At 45.2% G+C, this 18,615-nt stretch overlaps 1 protein-coding gene across 1 annotated transcript in view; it reads right to left on the bottom strand.

Moving 5' to 3' along the window:
- Positions 1–2,550: 2,550 nt before the first annotated feature.
- FHDC1 (FH2 domain containing 1) overlaps positions 2,551–18,615 on the bottom strand; it is a 29,192-nt gene continuing 13,127 nt past the window's right edge. Inside the window, exons 4-11 of the mRNA XM_069493473.1 lie at positions 16,702–16,787; positions 16,516–16,616; positions 14,376–14,446; positions 14,165–14,272; positions 12,349–12,419; positions 10,173–10,290; positions 6,664–6,828; positions 2,551–4,623 (exon numbers count right to left, since the gene is read on the bottom strand). Coding sequence (XP_069349574.1) covers positions 2,551–4,623; positions 6,664–6,828; positions 10,173–10,290; positions 12,349–12,419; positions 14,165–14,272; positions 14,376–14,446; positions 16,516–16,616; positions 16,702–16,787 — 2,793 coding nt within the window. The remainder of the gene's footprint in view (positions 4,624–6,663; positions 6,829–10,172; positions 10,291–12,348; positions 12,420–14,164; positions 14,273–14,375; positions 14,447–16,515; positions 16,617–16,701; positions 16,788–18,615) is intronic.

Here is an 18,615-nt window from a genome sequence, read left to right as displayed (position 1 = left end):
TGGGGCAAGGCCACCCCTAAGCCCTCAATTATGCGCAGGTTCCGTGCTACCAAGACGACACACAGCCAGCAGCCTCATTTTGACTCTCAAGGACAAGACTGCTGTGTCCCAACACTCCTTCGCTTCCTGTATCCCAGCTTCTCTCTGGACAGGAAATTAAGTACTGTCCCAGTAGGACCACACAGACGCATGCATAGAAGAAGCCGATGTAAAATACAACTCCCTTAAACAGGAACTTTATTAAACTACATGTTACATAAAAGAACATATAAATGGGCCTTTAAATACATTCATTTCATCTTAGACAAATTTACATAGAAACTTATTTACAGTTCTCCATTGTATACTTAAATTATTTTTCCAAGCTTACTACCAATAAAAGGTAATAGAATGATCACCTGCTCACACAGATGCATACAGAAATTGTCCACAGGGCTAAATAAAGCACCGCTTCCCAGGAAACTCAGCTTATTCACTTTTACAGCAATGACTCATTCTGAAGGTGCTTTCTTCTGAACTGTCCTTGAAGTGAGGCCTTTGCTTTAGAGATGCCCAAGTTTGGTTCTGAGAAACTGATGCAGGATAGAGACGAGTTCTGGGTTGTTTACATGCCTTGGACTCTCAGAGCTGGAAGGACCCTTGGAGACCATTGTGCCCCATGTATGTGGACCGGGAAACAGAGGTTCAGGGAGAAGAAGTGACTTGCCAAAGTCACACAGCATCAGTGATAGGGCAGGGACTGGAACCCAGTACCCAAGGTCCCTCCAAGGGGTCCCGACCCCTTCAGTATCCACAGTCCACAAATGCATGACCTCTTTCATCTGTTTCCCACCCACCCATATTTTCAACTTGTCTACCTGGCTAAGTAGATGATGTCTTGAGATGGTGAAAAGCAGCTCAGGATTCCCACAGGCATCTTAGTGGAGCCCTGGAATTCCTATTTCAGGGCTGGTTTTACAAGAGGTTTTGTGGTCAGGAGCCTCACTTCTTCAATCATAACGTTTATCTTTAAAGCCTGGCTGACTTGCGGAAGCTCAGAGTTTCCAATTAATTTGGATAAAAGGCAACATTCTACAGGACGGAGGCTGTAACATTGGACTCACCACAAATGCATCGTGTTTGCCTAAATTCCTCCACCTACCAATGTTGGATTTAAAATGAGGTTTCACTAGTAAGTGGCCCAAAGTGGAGAAAAGCAGGGAGGGGGGGCAAGTTTTAAAAAACAAAATACTTTCAAGAACTCCCCCATTTCCCAATTAACTTCAGAGAGAAGTAGTGAAATGGGCATTGGGTAGAAAAAGTACATGTTTTCAACCCTTTCTTTTGAATAAAGCCGATTTTTCCCCCCAATTTTTCCTGATGATACACATTCTTCTGAAAGCAATTTTTTGAGGTCTGTTTTAAAAAAACTCGATTTGGTTTTTATCAGGATTTAAAAACCTCTGTGATAAGAGATGTCATCAATAAAAAGATGAGGGGGGTGGGAGGACTCTCTCCAGGCCACATTAGAAAAACAAGGAAGGCCGGGAGCTGGCAGAGAGAGAAGAAAGGGAGCAGACAGACCGCGAGACAAAAGGGTTATTCTTCCCTGTAACCAGAGTGAACACAGGTCATAGCAGCCTTCATTCAGTTTTATAACAGACACACAAATGGAGAAACACAGAAAAGGAAAGATGTGCTCAGCCAAACAGCCCTGATGCCTTTCCATTAAAATATGGCACTTTTACATTGCAGAGAATCCAGCCTTCTCCCAGAGGCTGCCGCCCGCCTGCAGGGGAGGCCTGCCCTGCAGCCACGCGGCCCGAGAGGCTCACTGCCCATGACACCCACCCTGAATACACAGGGGCACCTGCTTTCTGTCCAGCGGAGCCCAACTTTCCCTCCTATTCATGCTCAAACGTCTCACCCAGAGTCACGCAAGGAGAAATGGGCAGGCCAGAAAGTCTTCAAGGAGATGGAGCCAATCACAGGATATCTAAGGGCTTTCGGAGAAGTCCAGTCGCCAGCAATGGACCAGGTGTGGGCAGGTGGAACCCCGAGGCCAGGGAACACAGGATGATAAAAATATCTTCATATTAAGGAGATATATATATATATATATATATTCCCCCCCCCCCCCCGGAGGCATTTCTTTCACTCTGCAAAAGGAACCAACTAAAACAACATTTAATTTTTATAGTATTAAAAAATAAGTCTTTAATATATAAAAACTGGCCAGAAAAAAAATTCTTATACTTGTTACATAAGAATGTCACCTTGCACGTGAGAGTGTTTGTTTGGGGGGCGGGAGTTAGGGTCAGTGCCAGGGTGTGAGAGGGGCGCTGGCCCCGCCCACCCAGGCCTGGATTTACAGCAGGAGTCGGCACAGCAGGCTGCAGTCCCCAGGCCTCCCAGACTGTACCTTCGGTGACCTGATCGTTAGCAGATGGCACCATAGGTTGCTTTATGCATAGCAAAGACATTCAGGGATGCCTCTTCCCGGGTCCTCAACCCAGAAGTCCGTCCTTCCCATCTGAATGCCAGCAGACGAGAGAGGAGGACAGGTACTCATCACTTCCGTAAGGGACTGAGGATTTTCCCCAGTGCGGTCCGATTGGAGTCCTTCAGTCTGAGCGAGGCCCTCTCCCCAGCCCCTCTGCCCTTCAGAGGGACCTCCGTGTGGGCCCTGGGGCCCGCAGCAGGCTCTGGGCACTTCCTGGGGGCCCGGGCGCTGCTGGCCCGCTTCAGGGTACCGCTGTCCTTGAGGGCAGCATCCTCAGGGCCACCCTTCACCCTCAGCTGCCGCTGCGACACTGTCCGCGTGATGCCAGGGGCTCTGGCCGCAGGAGGGGCATCCGTTCTCATGCACCGGGATGACGAGGCCACCGTGTTTCGGGCGAAGCTCGGGACCGGGGGTGGGACCCGGGGGACGCTGGGGTTCGGCGGGGTCTTGGGCTCTTCTTCGGGACTCTCTGGGCCCTGGGAGCTGGAGCGGCAGATCTTATTTTCCTCGGGCTTCTGTCTGGGGACGTTCCTAAGGGGCTTGGCGCTGGGCTTCTTGAGAGAGCCCCTGCGCTGCAGCGGGGTCTCCTTCCCCTGCCGGGCACTGCTGGTGCCAGGCACCCGCGACGGCCTCTGCTCCTCGGCCGCCGCCCCAGCCCCCACGGGCCTCCTGGGCGACGTGTCCGCGGTCCCCCTCACGGAGCTCCGGCGCGACCACGGCGTGTCTGCGCTGCTGGGGGAGTCCCGGGGGGGCGCCCGGGACGGCGGGTCCGGCCGCTTGCAGCCGCCCGCGCCGCGGCTGGCCCGGGAGATGGGCACGACCTTGCGCATGGTCTCGCTCTCCGACGCCGTCAGCGTGCGCACCGGCCGCGGCGCCGGGCCCGGGCCCCGCCGCACGCCCGGCTTGGGGGCCCCCGGAGGCGCCTCTTTGAGGAAGTTTCTCTTTGGTGCTGTAACATCCTTGCCTTTGGCGAGTCTGTCCCTGGGAAGGCCACCCTTGCAGCTGGGCTCACTCTTCACCGAGGCCGGGGCAGCAGCCTCCGCAGGAGGGCTGGATGCAAGGTCAGAGGAGACCTGGCTGCCCTTCGTTGTGTCCCCAACCCCAGAAGACACGGAGCCATCCCCTTGGCCCCCTTCCTCCGGCTCTCCTGCTCCAGGTCTGGAGTCGGTTCCCTCCGAGCAGTCCAGGGTGAGCGAGCAGTCGGTGGCGTCGGAGATGTACAAGAGAGGCCCAGGATCTTTGTTCTCAGGGTCGCTGCTACCTGCAGACACCAAGGCCGTGTCGCTGGGCTGGGCAGGGGCAGCCCGGTCATCCCCCAGGGCTAGGCTGAGAGCCCCCTGGGCATCTCTGTCCCCTGGTGCCAGGCTGCTGCTGCTGGCACTGAGTGACTGCGGGCACCCATCCCCTGGAGACACCGGCTCCGCTGGGCTCGAGTCATTCAGGGTCGGCCGGGATGTCTCCTCCACGATCTTGGGACTCTGGAGATTGAACTGGGCCAGGCCTGTCACCAGCTCATGCTCCTTAATCCCCAGAGCCAGTGGCGAGAGCGGAGGGGACCGGGCCGGACCCAAGCCCACAGGCTCGCTGTTCCTCTTTCGCAGGACGCTGCTCCCCCCGCGCCGGGCCCGGGGGAAGGCCGCGGCAACCTCTTCACCCCCGGCGGCCGCAGGCGGGTTCCGCCAAGCAGAGGGAGGCTCAGGGGCTTTCTCCTGGCTCTCCGAGGCCTGCGGTTTGTGAGCACAGTCGGAATTCTGGTCCCTTGGCTCTGCAGACTCCATCCAGGCCACCGTGGGCCGGGGCTGCCGGGAGCTGCTCCGGGGCAGGCTGTTGAACTTGTTGAGCTCCTCGGGGCTGCCGGTGGAGCTCTCCAAGAAGGTCAGCAGTTCCCGGTCGGCAGAGACGCCCAGGGAGAGGCGGGAGCGGCGGGTGTTGGGGGGCCGGTAGGAGGGGCTGATGGGCCTGGGGTGCAGGAAAGCGGGCAGGTCTTCTGCACCCTTCTTGGTCAGCAGCAACACATCGTTCTCACTGCTGCTCCGGCCAAAGCCCCCAAGCTCCCCGGCCGCCCAGGAGCGCCGCTTCTGCTCCAGCTCCTTCATCCGCTGCAGCTGCCTCAGCTCCTGTACCTCACGGTCGTGGTTGTCCTGAACCAGAGGTGGAGAGAGGCCGGAAGATGCATGAGACACGTGGGACACACCTGCGAGTCCTGAGCCACCTACCCTAAGACCCAATGAGAGAGCCATGTACAGAGGGGAGCTCTGGGTCGTGCCCCACACTGAGAAAGAGATTCTGTGTGTGTGGAGGGAGGGGGAGGCTCTCTAAAGCTAGAGGGGATCTGACCAGAGGGGCACACTAGGCCTGGCCCCAACAATCTGTCTACGGTTCACACCTGATCCTTGGGCCCAGCTACCAGCTTCCCAGCCAGGCATGGTCCCCTCAGTGTGGGCTGTGATTCCACATATGCATGCGACCTCAACTCCAAGGAAAGTCACTTGGTTTCTAAGCAGTCCAAGACGGATTTCTAGCAAAGTGCTATTATAGGCAATTGCAGAGAGAAAAATACTATGAGTGTTTGAAGAGTGAGCCTCAAATTGTACTTCTATGTTGCACGGATCTATCTGCACATGTGCACACACACACTCAAGTGCAGCACATTCTACCTAATGATTTAGATGCATAACATGTACTCAAGATATTAAGAGATGCCTTTTAACTCTGTTCTCCAACTGCTCCTTGGTTACCAAAAACAAAACAAAACACCCACCACAAATACCATGATGGCTCTGCCCCTTATGCCCCCAACCTGTTCCCACAATCAGAGAAGAGGAGCAGGTATGTTTTATTAATCCTTCAATACTTCACTGTTCTCCAAAGCACCCAGCCCTTCCCAACAAAACTGCACCAGAACAAATGCACAAACCAAATCACACTTTACTGCCCGGCTGTGTGCTTTAAATATAGTGTCATGTAAATATGTGGATCTCACAACCCAAATCTGTTATTGTTAGCAGTTTTTACTTGACAATCAGTTTCCTCCAATGGTGGCCTTTCCCTTCCAAGTTTCTGTGAGGCTCTGGCTGGGGACTCTTGGCTCCTCCTGCAGCTCTGGCCTCAGCCTCTCCCATCGTCCCCACGTCCCCACGTCTCTCAGGCTTTCTCCTTTCAAGGCTGCCTGTGGGGGGTGGGGCCGGTTCCTGGCGCTAAGGACAGCGGGGCTGAGAGCATCACACAGGTGGCCTCACGGGCCTGCAGAATTCCAAGTGGGAGTGAGGGCCTCCGAAGGAGCCAACTTGGCCTCTACACCCACCACTGCCTCCCACAGCTGAGCTCACTGCTTGGCCAGAGGAGCGAAAACGTGGCCACAGGCTGAGCCTCCTTCTCTCAGCTGGACAGAGAAAGGAGGGGTTGAGAATGCAAAGCAATTCTGAGCCTGAGAGAAAGTCCCTCAAGGAATTTCAGCCACAGACAAATCTGCAGGGGAAGAGATGACTCACAAGTATTGGGTTCCTCATCACCACCTGAAATGAAGGGATTCAAGTTGTTGTTTTGTTTTTAATTGGCAGATTAAAGTTTTATTTGCAAAGCCAAACAAACCCAGAGAGTTTTCTGGCTTCTAAATTAAACCCAGAGATTATTCGAATTGGTGGTGGAAGGGCAAGACATGTAGCTGTTGTGCTCAATATAGCAGCAGGCTTTGAAAATATTTGAGAATTTCGAAGGCTGCTCTGGCCAAGGACAACACAATTCCCGTGGTGCCAACCCCACAGGTGGAAGGGAAGGCCCTCCCGTCAGCAACAGAAGTCCCCCTGAAAGAGGACATTCTCTGCTGGGGAAGGGGTGAGAAAGACATTCAGGATCTTCGGGAGACTTTTAAATATGACTGCCACCATAGAGCAAGCTTCCTAACAAAATGCTTTTAGGGCATTGATGAGTGTGTTGGTATGAGCAGCAAAGCCGCAGAGGCGGCCAAATGCCAGGCTCCTGATGATACGGGAGCCTCAGGGCTGGGACGGCAGAGCTACTTCCCTGCAATCCCAGCCGAGAGGCTGGCAATACACCTGGGCCTGACGTCCCTGAAACCAGAGAGACACCGAACTATCTTTCTGCCATAGCAGAGGACTGCGTCAAGAAGAAAAATTAAAATCCCAACAACTCTGAAAACCCAGACATGCTACCAGCCATACCTTAACTGCTTTGTTGAATTTGGTACAGAAGTCTCTAAATATCTGAAAGCATTCGTCCAGTTTCATGGTTTCTTTGTCTTCACAGAAAAAATCTATAAGGGTGTGGGCCTCATCCTGGAGCTCTCGTTTCCAGCATTCCAGTTCTGTCAGCTTTTCTATGGCAAACTGCGGAAAAACAAATGAGCACACACTGAAGTAAAAACACAGTCAGCTGGTGAGGCACTCAGCACTGCGTCGGGTGCCCAGGGAAGATGTGCTCCTGGGGTTCAATTTCAGGTCTCGGGAAAGGCAAGGCTTATGGCAAGGCCAGTGTACTCAGAGCCAAAAGGAAAATAATTCAACCCAAGCAAAACCTTGGGGAAAGCAAAGTGAACTCCTGTGTAAGACCTAGAAGCACCAAGACAGATTTAAAAGCTTTAACCTGTAGAATGCCACTAACAAAACTTTCACCTTTAATGTTTGCTGGAAAAAATGACATAGGTATGGAGTGGGTTTTTATCAAGAAAGATCCATTTTGCATCTGTTTTTCCTTCTCTTAAAACTGAGTCTTAATCTGGCCGAGAGTCGACTTTAGGGTCCCTGAAGTTACTTGTATTGAAAAGTTGTCAGTTTTGCCCTGGGGAGAGGCAGTTTAAATTTAATCCCAAATGAGCTCTATCAGGATCCGTGTTACCTGCACTCAAGGACTGAAGCCCTTGTGCCTAAACCAGGGGTGTCTATCCACGTCAGCTGGGAGCTTTAACAGTCCACGCTGGTACCCCACTCATGCAATTCAGTAGGTTTAGGGTGGATTCAGCACTAATATTCTACTAAAACTGCCCAGGAGATTCTGATGGGTTCTTTTGGTTAGGAATTAGTCTTCTACATATCCACTGTCTTTACTTCTTTATTTTCTCCTAACTCTTCTAGGACAAATAAGTCTCTGAGGCCCCTAGAAACCCTGGTACTGCCTCAACAAAGTGGTGGCAATGAAAGAAGCTTGCTTTCCTCCAGCGAGTCCCCAAAGCTTTTAGGATGGGATCTGCCACATCCAAGGGTCACAAGCCCACTTCCCTGCCGGCAGTTCAGTGACAGTGTGTTGACTGTGTTGACGGTAAAGAGGAAGCAGCCTGGAGAGGGAGAGGAAGGACCTCAGCTAGACTCTCCAGGGGAGACCGAATACCTGGACTCACACCGAAACTTTATGCTGCTTTCTTGTTTACTGGAGAATAATGCTGATATGAAGAAGGAATGTAGAAATATGTTACTTGATGAAATTATGTGTATCGTGTTTTTAAAAAAGGCTTATATTTGAAAAAACTTTTTTTGTGAAGTGGGGATGAGCTTAGAAAATGGTAAAGCCATAAGTTGCCCACCTTCAAGGAGTGGGACTGCTGTTTGGACATGCTTGGAGAGCTACAGAACCTACAGAGAATTCTCTTAAGACACCACCTCCTACCCACTCCAACCCACGGTACCCCTTAAAAGCCCTTTTCTTAAACCAAACACATTCAAGAGGTAGTAGGAAACCAAAACTATTTAAGAAACCAAATACCAGGGAAAGTAACCATCTGAGTCAGTAGCCCAAGGCAGCATGTGCATTCATGATGTATTTTTCTTTACGGAGAGAATGGTATTAATGAAAGGATAAATCTTTGCCTGTCATTCTTTCACAGGGGGAAGATGGAGCCCAGCCAAGAACAGCTCGACTGCAGAAAAACAGGCCTCTTGAAAGAATCTACACGGGAGCTTAGCTCCACCTCGTATGTCCCCTCTCTAGATCCTGTGGGGACTGACAGAACACCAGGAAGGAAAAATTAAACTGCTGAAGTCACCCTTCGGACAGTGAAACATTCAGACTATGGATCTGAAAAGTAACCATGCTCCGAATTGTTTGCCATGAGTTCTACATGATTAGGGCCACAAATAAAAAAGTCCAAGGCTACACTGGCAAAGCAAGAATGGCAACAGGCTTGCAGTTGTGATATCAAATTCAACTTGACATCTCTAACTTGCCTGCTACAAACCAAAGTTCCAAACCAATTCACTCAGTATTTCTTGCCCACAGGTCAAAATACTGAAATAAATCTGCAAAACTGTTCCTGTTTTCTTTGTGCTCAAAAACCTTGAATGATGCCCCACTGCTTGTGGTAGAAAGTCCAGTGTTTAGAGTGGTGTTCAGAGACCTGCCTGGCCTGCCCTAACCTACCTTGAAAAACGTTATCTCACCTATTCAAAAAGAAGTTGAATTTAAGAAACAAAAGTACATAGCTATGTAGAATATTTTATTTACAGAGAGAAAAATGACTAAAATGACTAACAGAAGAGTTTAAAGAGTTAAAACAAGCTCGCTTGCCTTTGAAGACTAGTCTAGAGGTGAGGATGATCCTTTCATATTAATATTTAGTATTAGATACTAATATTTAATATAAGAACTTGGGGGAATGAAACGTCCAGAATTTTAATCTAGATGTGTGAGGGTCCTTATTCTTGAATTTCTGAATGTGATTTATGCATCTGACTGTGCTTAGTCTTTAGTATTTTTGTGGTAGTGGTGGTGGTAGTGTTTGCTTTGTTTTTGTACTTTGAGAAAAAATGTGTGTACTTTAACAGGAAAATTAGAGTTTGGTTATACTTAAAAGAAAATACAGAGCACGTGATTAATAATAAAAATAAACTCACAGCCCAGCCAAACAAAATCAAACGTCTGCCGACATGAGCTAAAGCTTATAATATTTCGAAGCAGCTGAATTAATGAGTGAAGACTTCAGCTGGCACGATCCTGGGAGCACGCTGTTCCTCCCCAGTGCCAAGGGCAGCCCTGCCGCACAGAGTCCGCCCCGCGGGTCTCAGAGCACTAGCAGCACTTCAGGTAGCACACCATTTCACCGAAGACTAAGAGCAGGAGACAGGGCCACTTTTTTTTAAAATAAGGAAGATAAAAGAAGTATGTCAGACTATGTGATTAGTGAGTCACAGTGAGCTGTCACAAACATGTCCACTCTGCTGTTTTTTGTTGATGTTATTCGGCATAGCTCCTGACACACCCTGTGGACCTGATGTATTCCGGGTGTTGATAGGCACAGCTATCGTGTGTTCCGTTCCCATTATAAAACATGCCAAAACGCAGCTTGTTTCTTCAATATGAACAAGTGAAGCAATGACAGCCCAAGTTCTAAGGTGTCTTGATGACTCCTGTGGAACTTCATTCTGCTACCCAAAATCTGACTGCATAGTCCAAATGTAAGCGCCATAAGTTGATACCATTTCACTACAGTAAAGTACAATAATGCAAATTGAGCTACGATAAACAGAAGCCCAGTCCCTAAACAAATACCTGACATTTCTGTCATACTCAATTCCTCTGCAAAGAATGGGCACTGAAATACAAAGTTCCTTTTACTAACTTGGGGGAAAAAATATGAATGGGAACCTGATGCTTCCACAAATACTCCCATGCAAATTTAACAGGCCTCAGTGGTGCTGCTGCAAGACGTGATTAGAGGGGCTGGCGTGAATCCCCTACGAACCTGAATGAAATCTTCCATCTGCTGACAAAGTTCACCATCCCGCTGGATGTTTTCCTTCAGCGATCTCGTCCTGGCAAACAGCGAGTGCAGCTCTGCCTCCGTGTTATCCAGAGATAATCTGAAAGAAGAAAGGGGAGAGTGGGCAGTTGGCACAAGGAAGCCTGTGTCGTGTGGGTACATCAAACAAGACCAACTATTGGTCAACCTTGGAAACAGAAAGGGGAGCTACTGCAATTACATTCACCTACCCCTGTATTTAGATCTTGTGTGTTTCCTCCTGTTTTTTTAAGCGGTGATTCCTTCCTAAAGACATACACTGGTTCAAAGAGAGCAGGCTGTAACTTTGCTCTCGCAGGTGAGATGACTCAAACTATGGGACTTACAGAGTTTCTCATAAAATAGGTCTGAAGAGCTTTACATAATAAGTGTTAAAAATTAAAAGCCATCAGGACTCTGGGAGATACATGCTTTCCTCCAGCCACTAAACACATTAAGCTCTCATGAGGAGCAAGGCAATATATGTTGATAATCCTGATTCTAAGGGTACTATGGAGATGGTAAGCTGACTTCACGGTGTTCGCCACAGATACCCAGAGCAAGCTCTCTGTATTTTACAGAGAACTAAAACACAGCTAACAGTTCTGCAACTTAATGATTCAGTCCATTGCAATGCTTTTGTTATATACATCGAATTGAGATGAGCAGAACATGAATGATGGTTTTGTCACCTGGTAAAGTGAGCAGGTGAAACCTAAAATCCAGGTGAAATTCATAAATTAGGTTGCATTCACGTTTCCATTATTGATTCTAATTTTTCTTTATGCAATAAAGTTTTCCAACTTCATTGGTCATTGGTGCCCATCTGAGATGTGTTTGTACTTCACAAGTGTATTTCGCCTTCTATTTCAAACCAACCAACCAACCTACCTTACTGAATAGGGTTTTTCTAAGCTAAACTTCCAATCCAACTCTGACCAGAAATGCCAATTCAAAAATGTAATGGTAATTTCTCTATATATATCTCTTAGTATCATTTCTATGCTAGTCAGAGTAAAGGTATTCCCACACAAATTTCCTTTAGTAATTCAAAAACAAAGCAGTTCATATCTTATGAGATGCCCATTCCAGAGATCTGTAAACATGAATTATGAACTGTTTACACCTTTGAACTGATAATCCTATTTTGGAAAAGACATATGATCTCTGGTTAGATGTTCACAGAGTCAGTAACATTGAGCTCCCAGTCAATGACAGGGCTATGAGCTCTGGTTCGTTTGTTCATATGCATATGGTTCACAGCTGGATATAGCCACGGAACGAATAAATATATGATATGAACTGGGTTCATACATGAAGTGGTGTGCTGAGCCTGCTCATCAGAGCCAACTGTGGGTATCTCTTCCCAACTCTGCATTCGGTAACACTGTGTTGGTAGCTTGCAATCAGCCCTGGCAGCAGTATTCAGGGCATGGAAATCAGCAAATGCTACAAATCAGGACTTTTTTCTCAAAGAGCTGATTAGTGATCATTTACTACAGGATGCATGGATATGTATTGTAAATTTAAAAACACAGAACTCAAAACAGCACATACACACTGATTATAGCGACGTTAAAATACACATCTACATTAGGATCAGAAGCAAATTAGAGTGATGTAAACAGATCTTTACGTTTGGTAGATAATTTCTCTATAAAGTCGAGTGACTAATTTAAAATAAAATCCTTTCATAGCTCTTGGTATGGTTCCAACCACTTCTAATGCAATAGAAAATAAATGTACCATGTCAAATTCTACAAGGAAACAAACAGTAATGTATGTCCCTGAAAGTTTGATTGATATATATTAACTCCCAAGGTAATAGGCTGTGTTGCTTAAACTCTACCTTTTGGGTGTGGAGGGATTTGAAGTTCTTAATCCATATTTTTTTACACCGATGATATTCATTAGAAGAGACCAAAATAGTTTTTTACTTTAGTTTAAAAACCCCAAATTCCAAAGGTGCTCATACACATATCTTAAGCAAATGTAAAAGAAAGTTGAAAGTTCAACTAGAGGAAACCTTTTCAAGTTTAAACTGAAATCTAAAAGTTGTAACTATTCATCAGTTTTCATAAGAAGGTAATTTAAAACAAACTTGAATTCTCACAATTCACTGCCAGTCTACCTTGCTTACCTAGCAGCCTCCTGAACATGATGTAGTTTCTCTGAAAAGTTCAGAAGAATGGCATCTTTCTTTTGGGCTTCCTGGAACAAAGACAGAATTTTCTCTCACTATATGGATAAAACTGGAAGGCAATAATTTTCTTAGGGCTTAAAGGAAACTTAAAATCACTGCTCCTGTTTTTAAACTTGACACATTCAAAGCAATTCATTGAGACATGAACTCTGATATTCTTAGTAAGATTTACCAGAACTCCTCTACTCTCAAGATACATTTAACTTCCCAGAGCAATTAATCTTGACGTGAAATACAATTCATGTGCACTAAAACTCAATAGAAGGAGGTGGCAGCTTACTAGGGCCCATTGTTTCTAGGAGAATCCAATATATCCTGCTTAAATACCACCCATACCTATGAGTATGCCTTTAAATGATTGAGCTACCTTCAGCTGTTAAACCAGTTTGCAAACTGAGTTTAATCAGAAGGAACACAAGCTATGGAGGTGTTTGGATTCTTCCTTCACCTGTTCAGAGGGTGAGAGGAAGGCAGGTGGGAAGGGAGCAATTACTGACTCAGGAAACTTCCCCACATGGGCCGGGACCAAGTTACACAGAGCACCTGGACACATGGATCTGGGAGAACTCTGCCAGAATGCTACCTGCGATCCATGCTGGGTAAGGAACACATTTCCTTCTTTTAATGCTCTGAAAATTAACTTTCCAATCAAGTACCAAATTAAACATGACCCTCTGTCTTCTGAAGAATATAGTAATAACAGTGTGCATTATTTGTGGAGAGCATACTACATGCAAACATTGAGCTAAGCCCTCTCAATTACCTGGTTTTGAGGTAAGTTATCACCACTCCCATCATTAGATGAAGAAATTGAGGGTCTTAAGGCTTAAGTAACGTGTCTGAGGAAGTACAGCTAGCGAAGGACAGCCAAAGTCTCCAGTCCTGCCCTGTTCTGAAGCCCGCATGCAAAACAAACATGCAACATGGCTTCCTCCCAGGTTAAAGCTACATGTATATCACTGATGTCAAAACAACACGGTGATTCAATGGAGAAAAAGCAAATCAGTACAATTAGCTGAGATCATTCAACAGCAAAGAGATCACTGTCCTTGGCTGATCTTTCACTGTGTACCTTGCTATTTTGGCGTTACAAAGACCCAGTCAAGACAAGAACCAATGGACAGGGTCAGACCCCAAGCCTGTGCTGGCAGCCCTGTGCTGTGACGCATGGCTCACAGAGAAAAAAGGAAAGAAAGGAAGTGATCTTTCTACACATATCTGGTCAAAAGCTAGTCAATTCCACGTGGAAAATGATTCACTACCCAGCCCTCTATTCTCCGTCCCTATGGCCACTACCCTCCTCAACTCGCACCAAATAATTGCAGCAAACTCTCACCAAGACACGTCCCTATTTCTAGTTCTCTCTCCACTCCGGCCCAGCCTCCATGGTGCCTTATTTTCCCAAAAGCAAAAACAGAAAACTGGTCATGCTGTTATGCTGTGCACAAGCTTCTGTTGGCCCCCCACTGCTAAAGCGTGAAATCCAAATTCCTCACCTTTGACATTTGAATCCTTCATAACTGGCTTCATCAGCCTCTCTGCCTCACTCCCCCCACTTCCCTGCAGCCCTATAACCCTAGGTGCCATTCACCTCGGGAATCTACAAATAGTGCTTCTGCAAACAGAACCTTCTCGGAACTCCCCATACCCTTTCCTAACTCTGTTTGACACCACCTCATGCCTGGGAAAAACTTCACCGTCTCCCAGGGGGATTCATACACATTCTTTCCCTGTATTAATCATTTCCACATACCTGTGCAACAAAGTGCAGAAGATTCATTCCAGGTTTATTTGCTTTTGTGTCTGCCAATTTGAGCAAAGAAGACAGTTTAAATCCTACTGCATTGCCAGCATACCCTCCCTAAAGAAGACAAATCAAGAAAAAATATATATATATATATATATACACACCTTTAGAAGGACAAAGTTGAAAATACATTTCAATTGTTTTGAATTTTACTTACTGCATTCATGATATTCCCAGCCTGGAGCACCAAGTGCAATATCGAATGTAGCTCCTCACATGACATCAGCTCTATCAAAAAGAACACACCACACCACGTTAGAGAAGCCTTCAGCTTCAGATGCACAGGAGACAGCTACCACATCCAAGTTCAAGTGTGTCTGAAGCAATTTCTGACCCTAAACGGTACACAAAGACTGAAAAAACAGAGCAGCACCTTCTACGGTATACCTGACACACCACCTGCTCCTGGCAATGTCATAGTGTTTGACTGGGAATCAAATATATGTGACAGGTAAATATCACAGAATAGCTCATAAAGAGAATTTTCAAGTACTGGAAAATACAACAGCCTAATGAAAAGCAGTACACTGTGTTACAAAAGTTAACTCTCTTCTCAGCAGTCATTTCTTTAATTTTTTCTTTATATCCACTAGCCTTTGAGACTGCATTTATAGAATATGAAAACCAATAGCAGCCAGCATTTTGCTCAGCCAATGAGTTATGAAGAGATTAAAAAAATAAACAGGCTGGGATGACATGTAAATAATTTGCAAAACACTAACCCTGAGGGCTCAGGCACCCAGAGAATCTTTCCATTTTATTCAAAGCTACATATTTCATTTGGACTGGCTGAAGGTTTTAAAAAGAAACTTATCACTGTATTATGTTGGTAAACTAGCTCTTTATGAACACCAATCTTTTGTACACCTATGCAAATAAACAAAATTAAAAATGTTTTCATATATTTGAAAAGCTAAAAAGAAAACCTGATGATTAAAATTATGCTATATATGGATAATAAAATGTCACCTATGATATTTTTAAGTTAATATTCTCCGTTAAGTCTGGTATTACTTTCAAAAAAATTACGTTTGGATCACTGCCTACATTACGTTATCTAAGGCGGCCAGTTTTGGAAGGGCAACCAGATAAGAAACGTTTCTGCCGTGCCCACAAATTTGCATTGCTCAATATGAAAACATATTCTTCCAGAACAATCTTTCCAAGTTGCTGCAATAACCTTGGTATGGGAAAAATCTTAAAAGGCCTGTATATCGAAAGGAAAAAAGAATTCTTCTTCTTAGTCTCCTCGCTAAAATGAAGAAAATGTGAAGGATCGGAGAGAAAAATTTTATGTCAACACAAGCCAGAGAGCAACTAAACAGGAAAGACAAATAGGAACAAACAGTTCTACAACAACAACTAGAAATCCCGAAAATGACCAAAAGGAAGTCAGGCTGGCTCTGATGAGTGCTGGAAAACGTGAGGGTCAAGGAGAGCCAGAGCATTTGCCCGGGAGATGAGCAGGAGGCGGCTGCAACTCTGCCAGGCCTACAGTCCCAGCGCCATGAATGCCAGAACCCAAAGCTTCTGTCCCCACCGGATGAGACATACAGCAACCCTGACAGGAGTCTGTCCACGCTGGGCAGGCACTAATTTAAAGAGTTGTTCAAAGAAATATAAATGACCAACTTGCCCCTCTCAAGCTTAAACAGCCCACCTGAAATTGGGAGTCTGGAGAAGTAGGTGGGAAAAGATACCATAGAACAGAAAGGTCAGGAACCCGGGCACGAGAGTCACACCGTTGATGCCTAGAAAGGCCATCGGCTTCTGGAACAGCAGGGACCCAGCCACCAACAGAGGCCAGAACAGGGAGAGGAGAGGCAGCTGGCCCAGGGGCCCAGGCTTTGTGCATGCACACACCACATACCACACCACACACATACACACACACACACACACACACACACGCACATACACAGACGCTACCTGCCACAAACACACTCCATGCACATACATACACACTACATACCACAGAGACATACACACAGAAAAAGCTAACCTAGGAGGGGAGTAAGAGTGAGTTGCAACCAGAAAGGCTTACTCTGAAGCTTTTGATGAAAGAAACTTCCTTTCAAGGCAGGATAATATGCAAATCAATAGTCATTCCGAGCAGTGGGGGAAGTGAATGGAAATAAATCTCAAATGCATCCCTAGTAACATCTCATTTCCCTTTTTAGGGTATATCAGAAATACGGGACTTTCCATTTCTAATTTTAATTGAATTTTTTTACAAAAATAAACTGCTACCAAAATTAATAAAAACAAGTTGTATGAAGGATCATATGTTTACTTACCTTTCGTAGCAGTTCTTAAAATTGTTATATCTGTGTATAAAGAAGAACAAGAAGGTAAAAATTCCTTCTTTAGCACCATGGCTTCAATCCGAAGTGAATAGCTAGAAAATAAAAAGTAAAGCTGTAGAATTGAATGTCATTAGTTTATAAATCTTACTCTACAAAGAACAATGATCAGTGACTTACTTTGGCACCTGAATTAAGCAGTGCAGAAAGGAGTCTGCCAGAGACAGCTTGGACACATCGCCACTAAATGTTTTTAATTTCTTTACCTAAAAGACAAATGGATAAGGAGATAGAGGAAAAAATCACTTACGATTAAAAGTTAAGATTACTTAAAATTTTATCCTAGAATTCTTCTAAGAACATAGGATTTCAGTGCTAAATTCAAATACAGACCTAGGAAAAGACAGAAAAGGAAACCATCACATCTACTCCTTTGTTTTTTACAAGAAAAAAACAAAACTCACAGATTTGAAAGTGAAGAGCGAGTGTCACATGCATCTATAGACATCTAGTCCCCTGCAAGTCAGAGAGCTGGAGCCACCAGAATCCTCAAGAAGGTTACCAAAGGGATGGGCTAAAGAAGGATCAGTTTTAAGGATGAAGATTTTCTGTAAGCAATAATCTGGAAGTGAGATCATTGTTTGGGAGAAGAAAGAAGAGACTAGATAGTCATTATAACATGGTCCTTTAAGTCATAAGTGAAAAAAATCTTATTTTGAGTATTTTGGATATAAAATACGTAGACTGGGTAAGATCTAACACAGATCTTTCTGGGGTCAAATGGCACTTCACATACAATAGCTTTAAAGGAAAGGACTACAGCATCTTCAGGTGAGCGCCTACTGGCTCTCCAGCAGGGAGAAAAAAAAGAAAAATTGCTTAAACAACTGAAAGATCAATGTTAAGATTTTCTCCTATGAAAAGATCAGATAATAAAAATAATTAATAGTATGTGCAGTCGGATCTCACTTCTATACATTTTTTTAAATGTTATCTCCTACCCTCCAAACCTCCCATGTGCACACCTGCATACACGCACAGGAAAAAGACGAAAAGGGCCCATGGGCACTGGGTGATAGGACTACAGGGATTACTGTTTTCTTTTGCTGCTCATTTTATTTTCTAAAACATCCACAGCGATCATGTATTTTTCTCTTATACAAAAGTAAACTAAACTAAGTTTTTAAACACACAAGTATTCCTTCAACTGTAGTAAAGGAAAAAAAGAAGAGTTCTGACATAGGTAAATAGCCAAATTACTAGCAGGTGGGGTGGAGGTGAAGAGTTTCAAACAGCGTTACGTAATAGGTCACGCCTTCCCCACACAGAAAACTGGACCAATCCCATGGCAAAACCACTTCTCAGTCCACTGTTAATAGAGAGTCATCCAACAATATTCTTCATAGTAAGTGGTACCTTTACACTATTAGTGAAGTATACAGCCTATCCTTGCAGCTAACTGTGACCAGCAAGTCCTTTCCACTTTTTACCATTCTTTATAAAGCTTATTTTCTTCCACCCTCTGGGTTATGACTAATAACATAATTTTAAGTCCTTTGAAAAATAGGAAATGCCAGTTCAAAAACTTAAAGAAAGGAATATTTGCAATATCTACCTCAATTATTGGAAAATATGAAAAACAAAATGTAACAGTACAAATTCACGCCCTAGTATTAAGTCTGGTCCTTAAGACTGTTTTCTTTCTTTTTTAGGGCAGAAATTACATTTCCCCTACCATGAGAGCCCGAAAGTGAATCTATCATTTTTTGCCTCACTACATTTCAGGGCATATGGCACTTCTGGTTTAGCTAAACCCAAATCAGTGCCTGGTTTCTGAACTGAGAAATCCACAGGATGAATGCTGATTTCTTCTAAGCTAGAGTTTAACAATTCACTATATATGGGCAAGGGCAGAGTGTGGTTGTACCTTTTATAAAACCACATATGTAGCCTGTGTAAAGCTTCTGAAAATAATAGCAGTTTTTGGTCGAAAGCATAAGAACAAGTCATGCTAAGTAAACTTGGTAAATCTTTCCATTAAACATGTGCTGAACTGTAAGGGAGCAATGATTAATCTCCTTCACTTGTGTAAAA

This window comes from Eulemur rufifrons, chromosome 18 (genome assembly GCF_041146395.1).
Source record: "Eulemur rufifrons isolate Redbay chromosome 18, OSU_ERuf_1, whole genome shotgun sequence".
Classification (NCBI taxonomy): Eukaryota; Metazoa; Chordata; class Mammalia; order Primates; family Lemuridae; genus Eulemur; species Eulemur rufifrons.
This window is presented reverse-complemented; position numbering and strand designations above follow the sequence as displayed.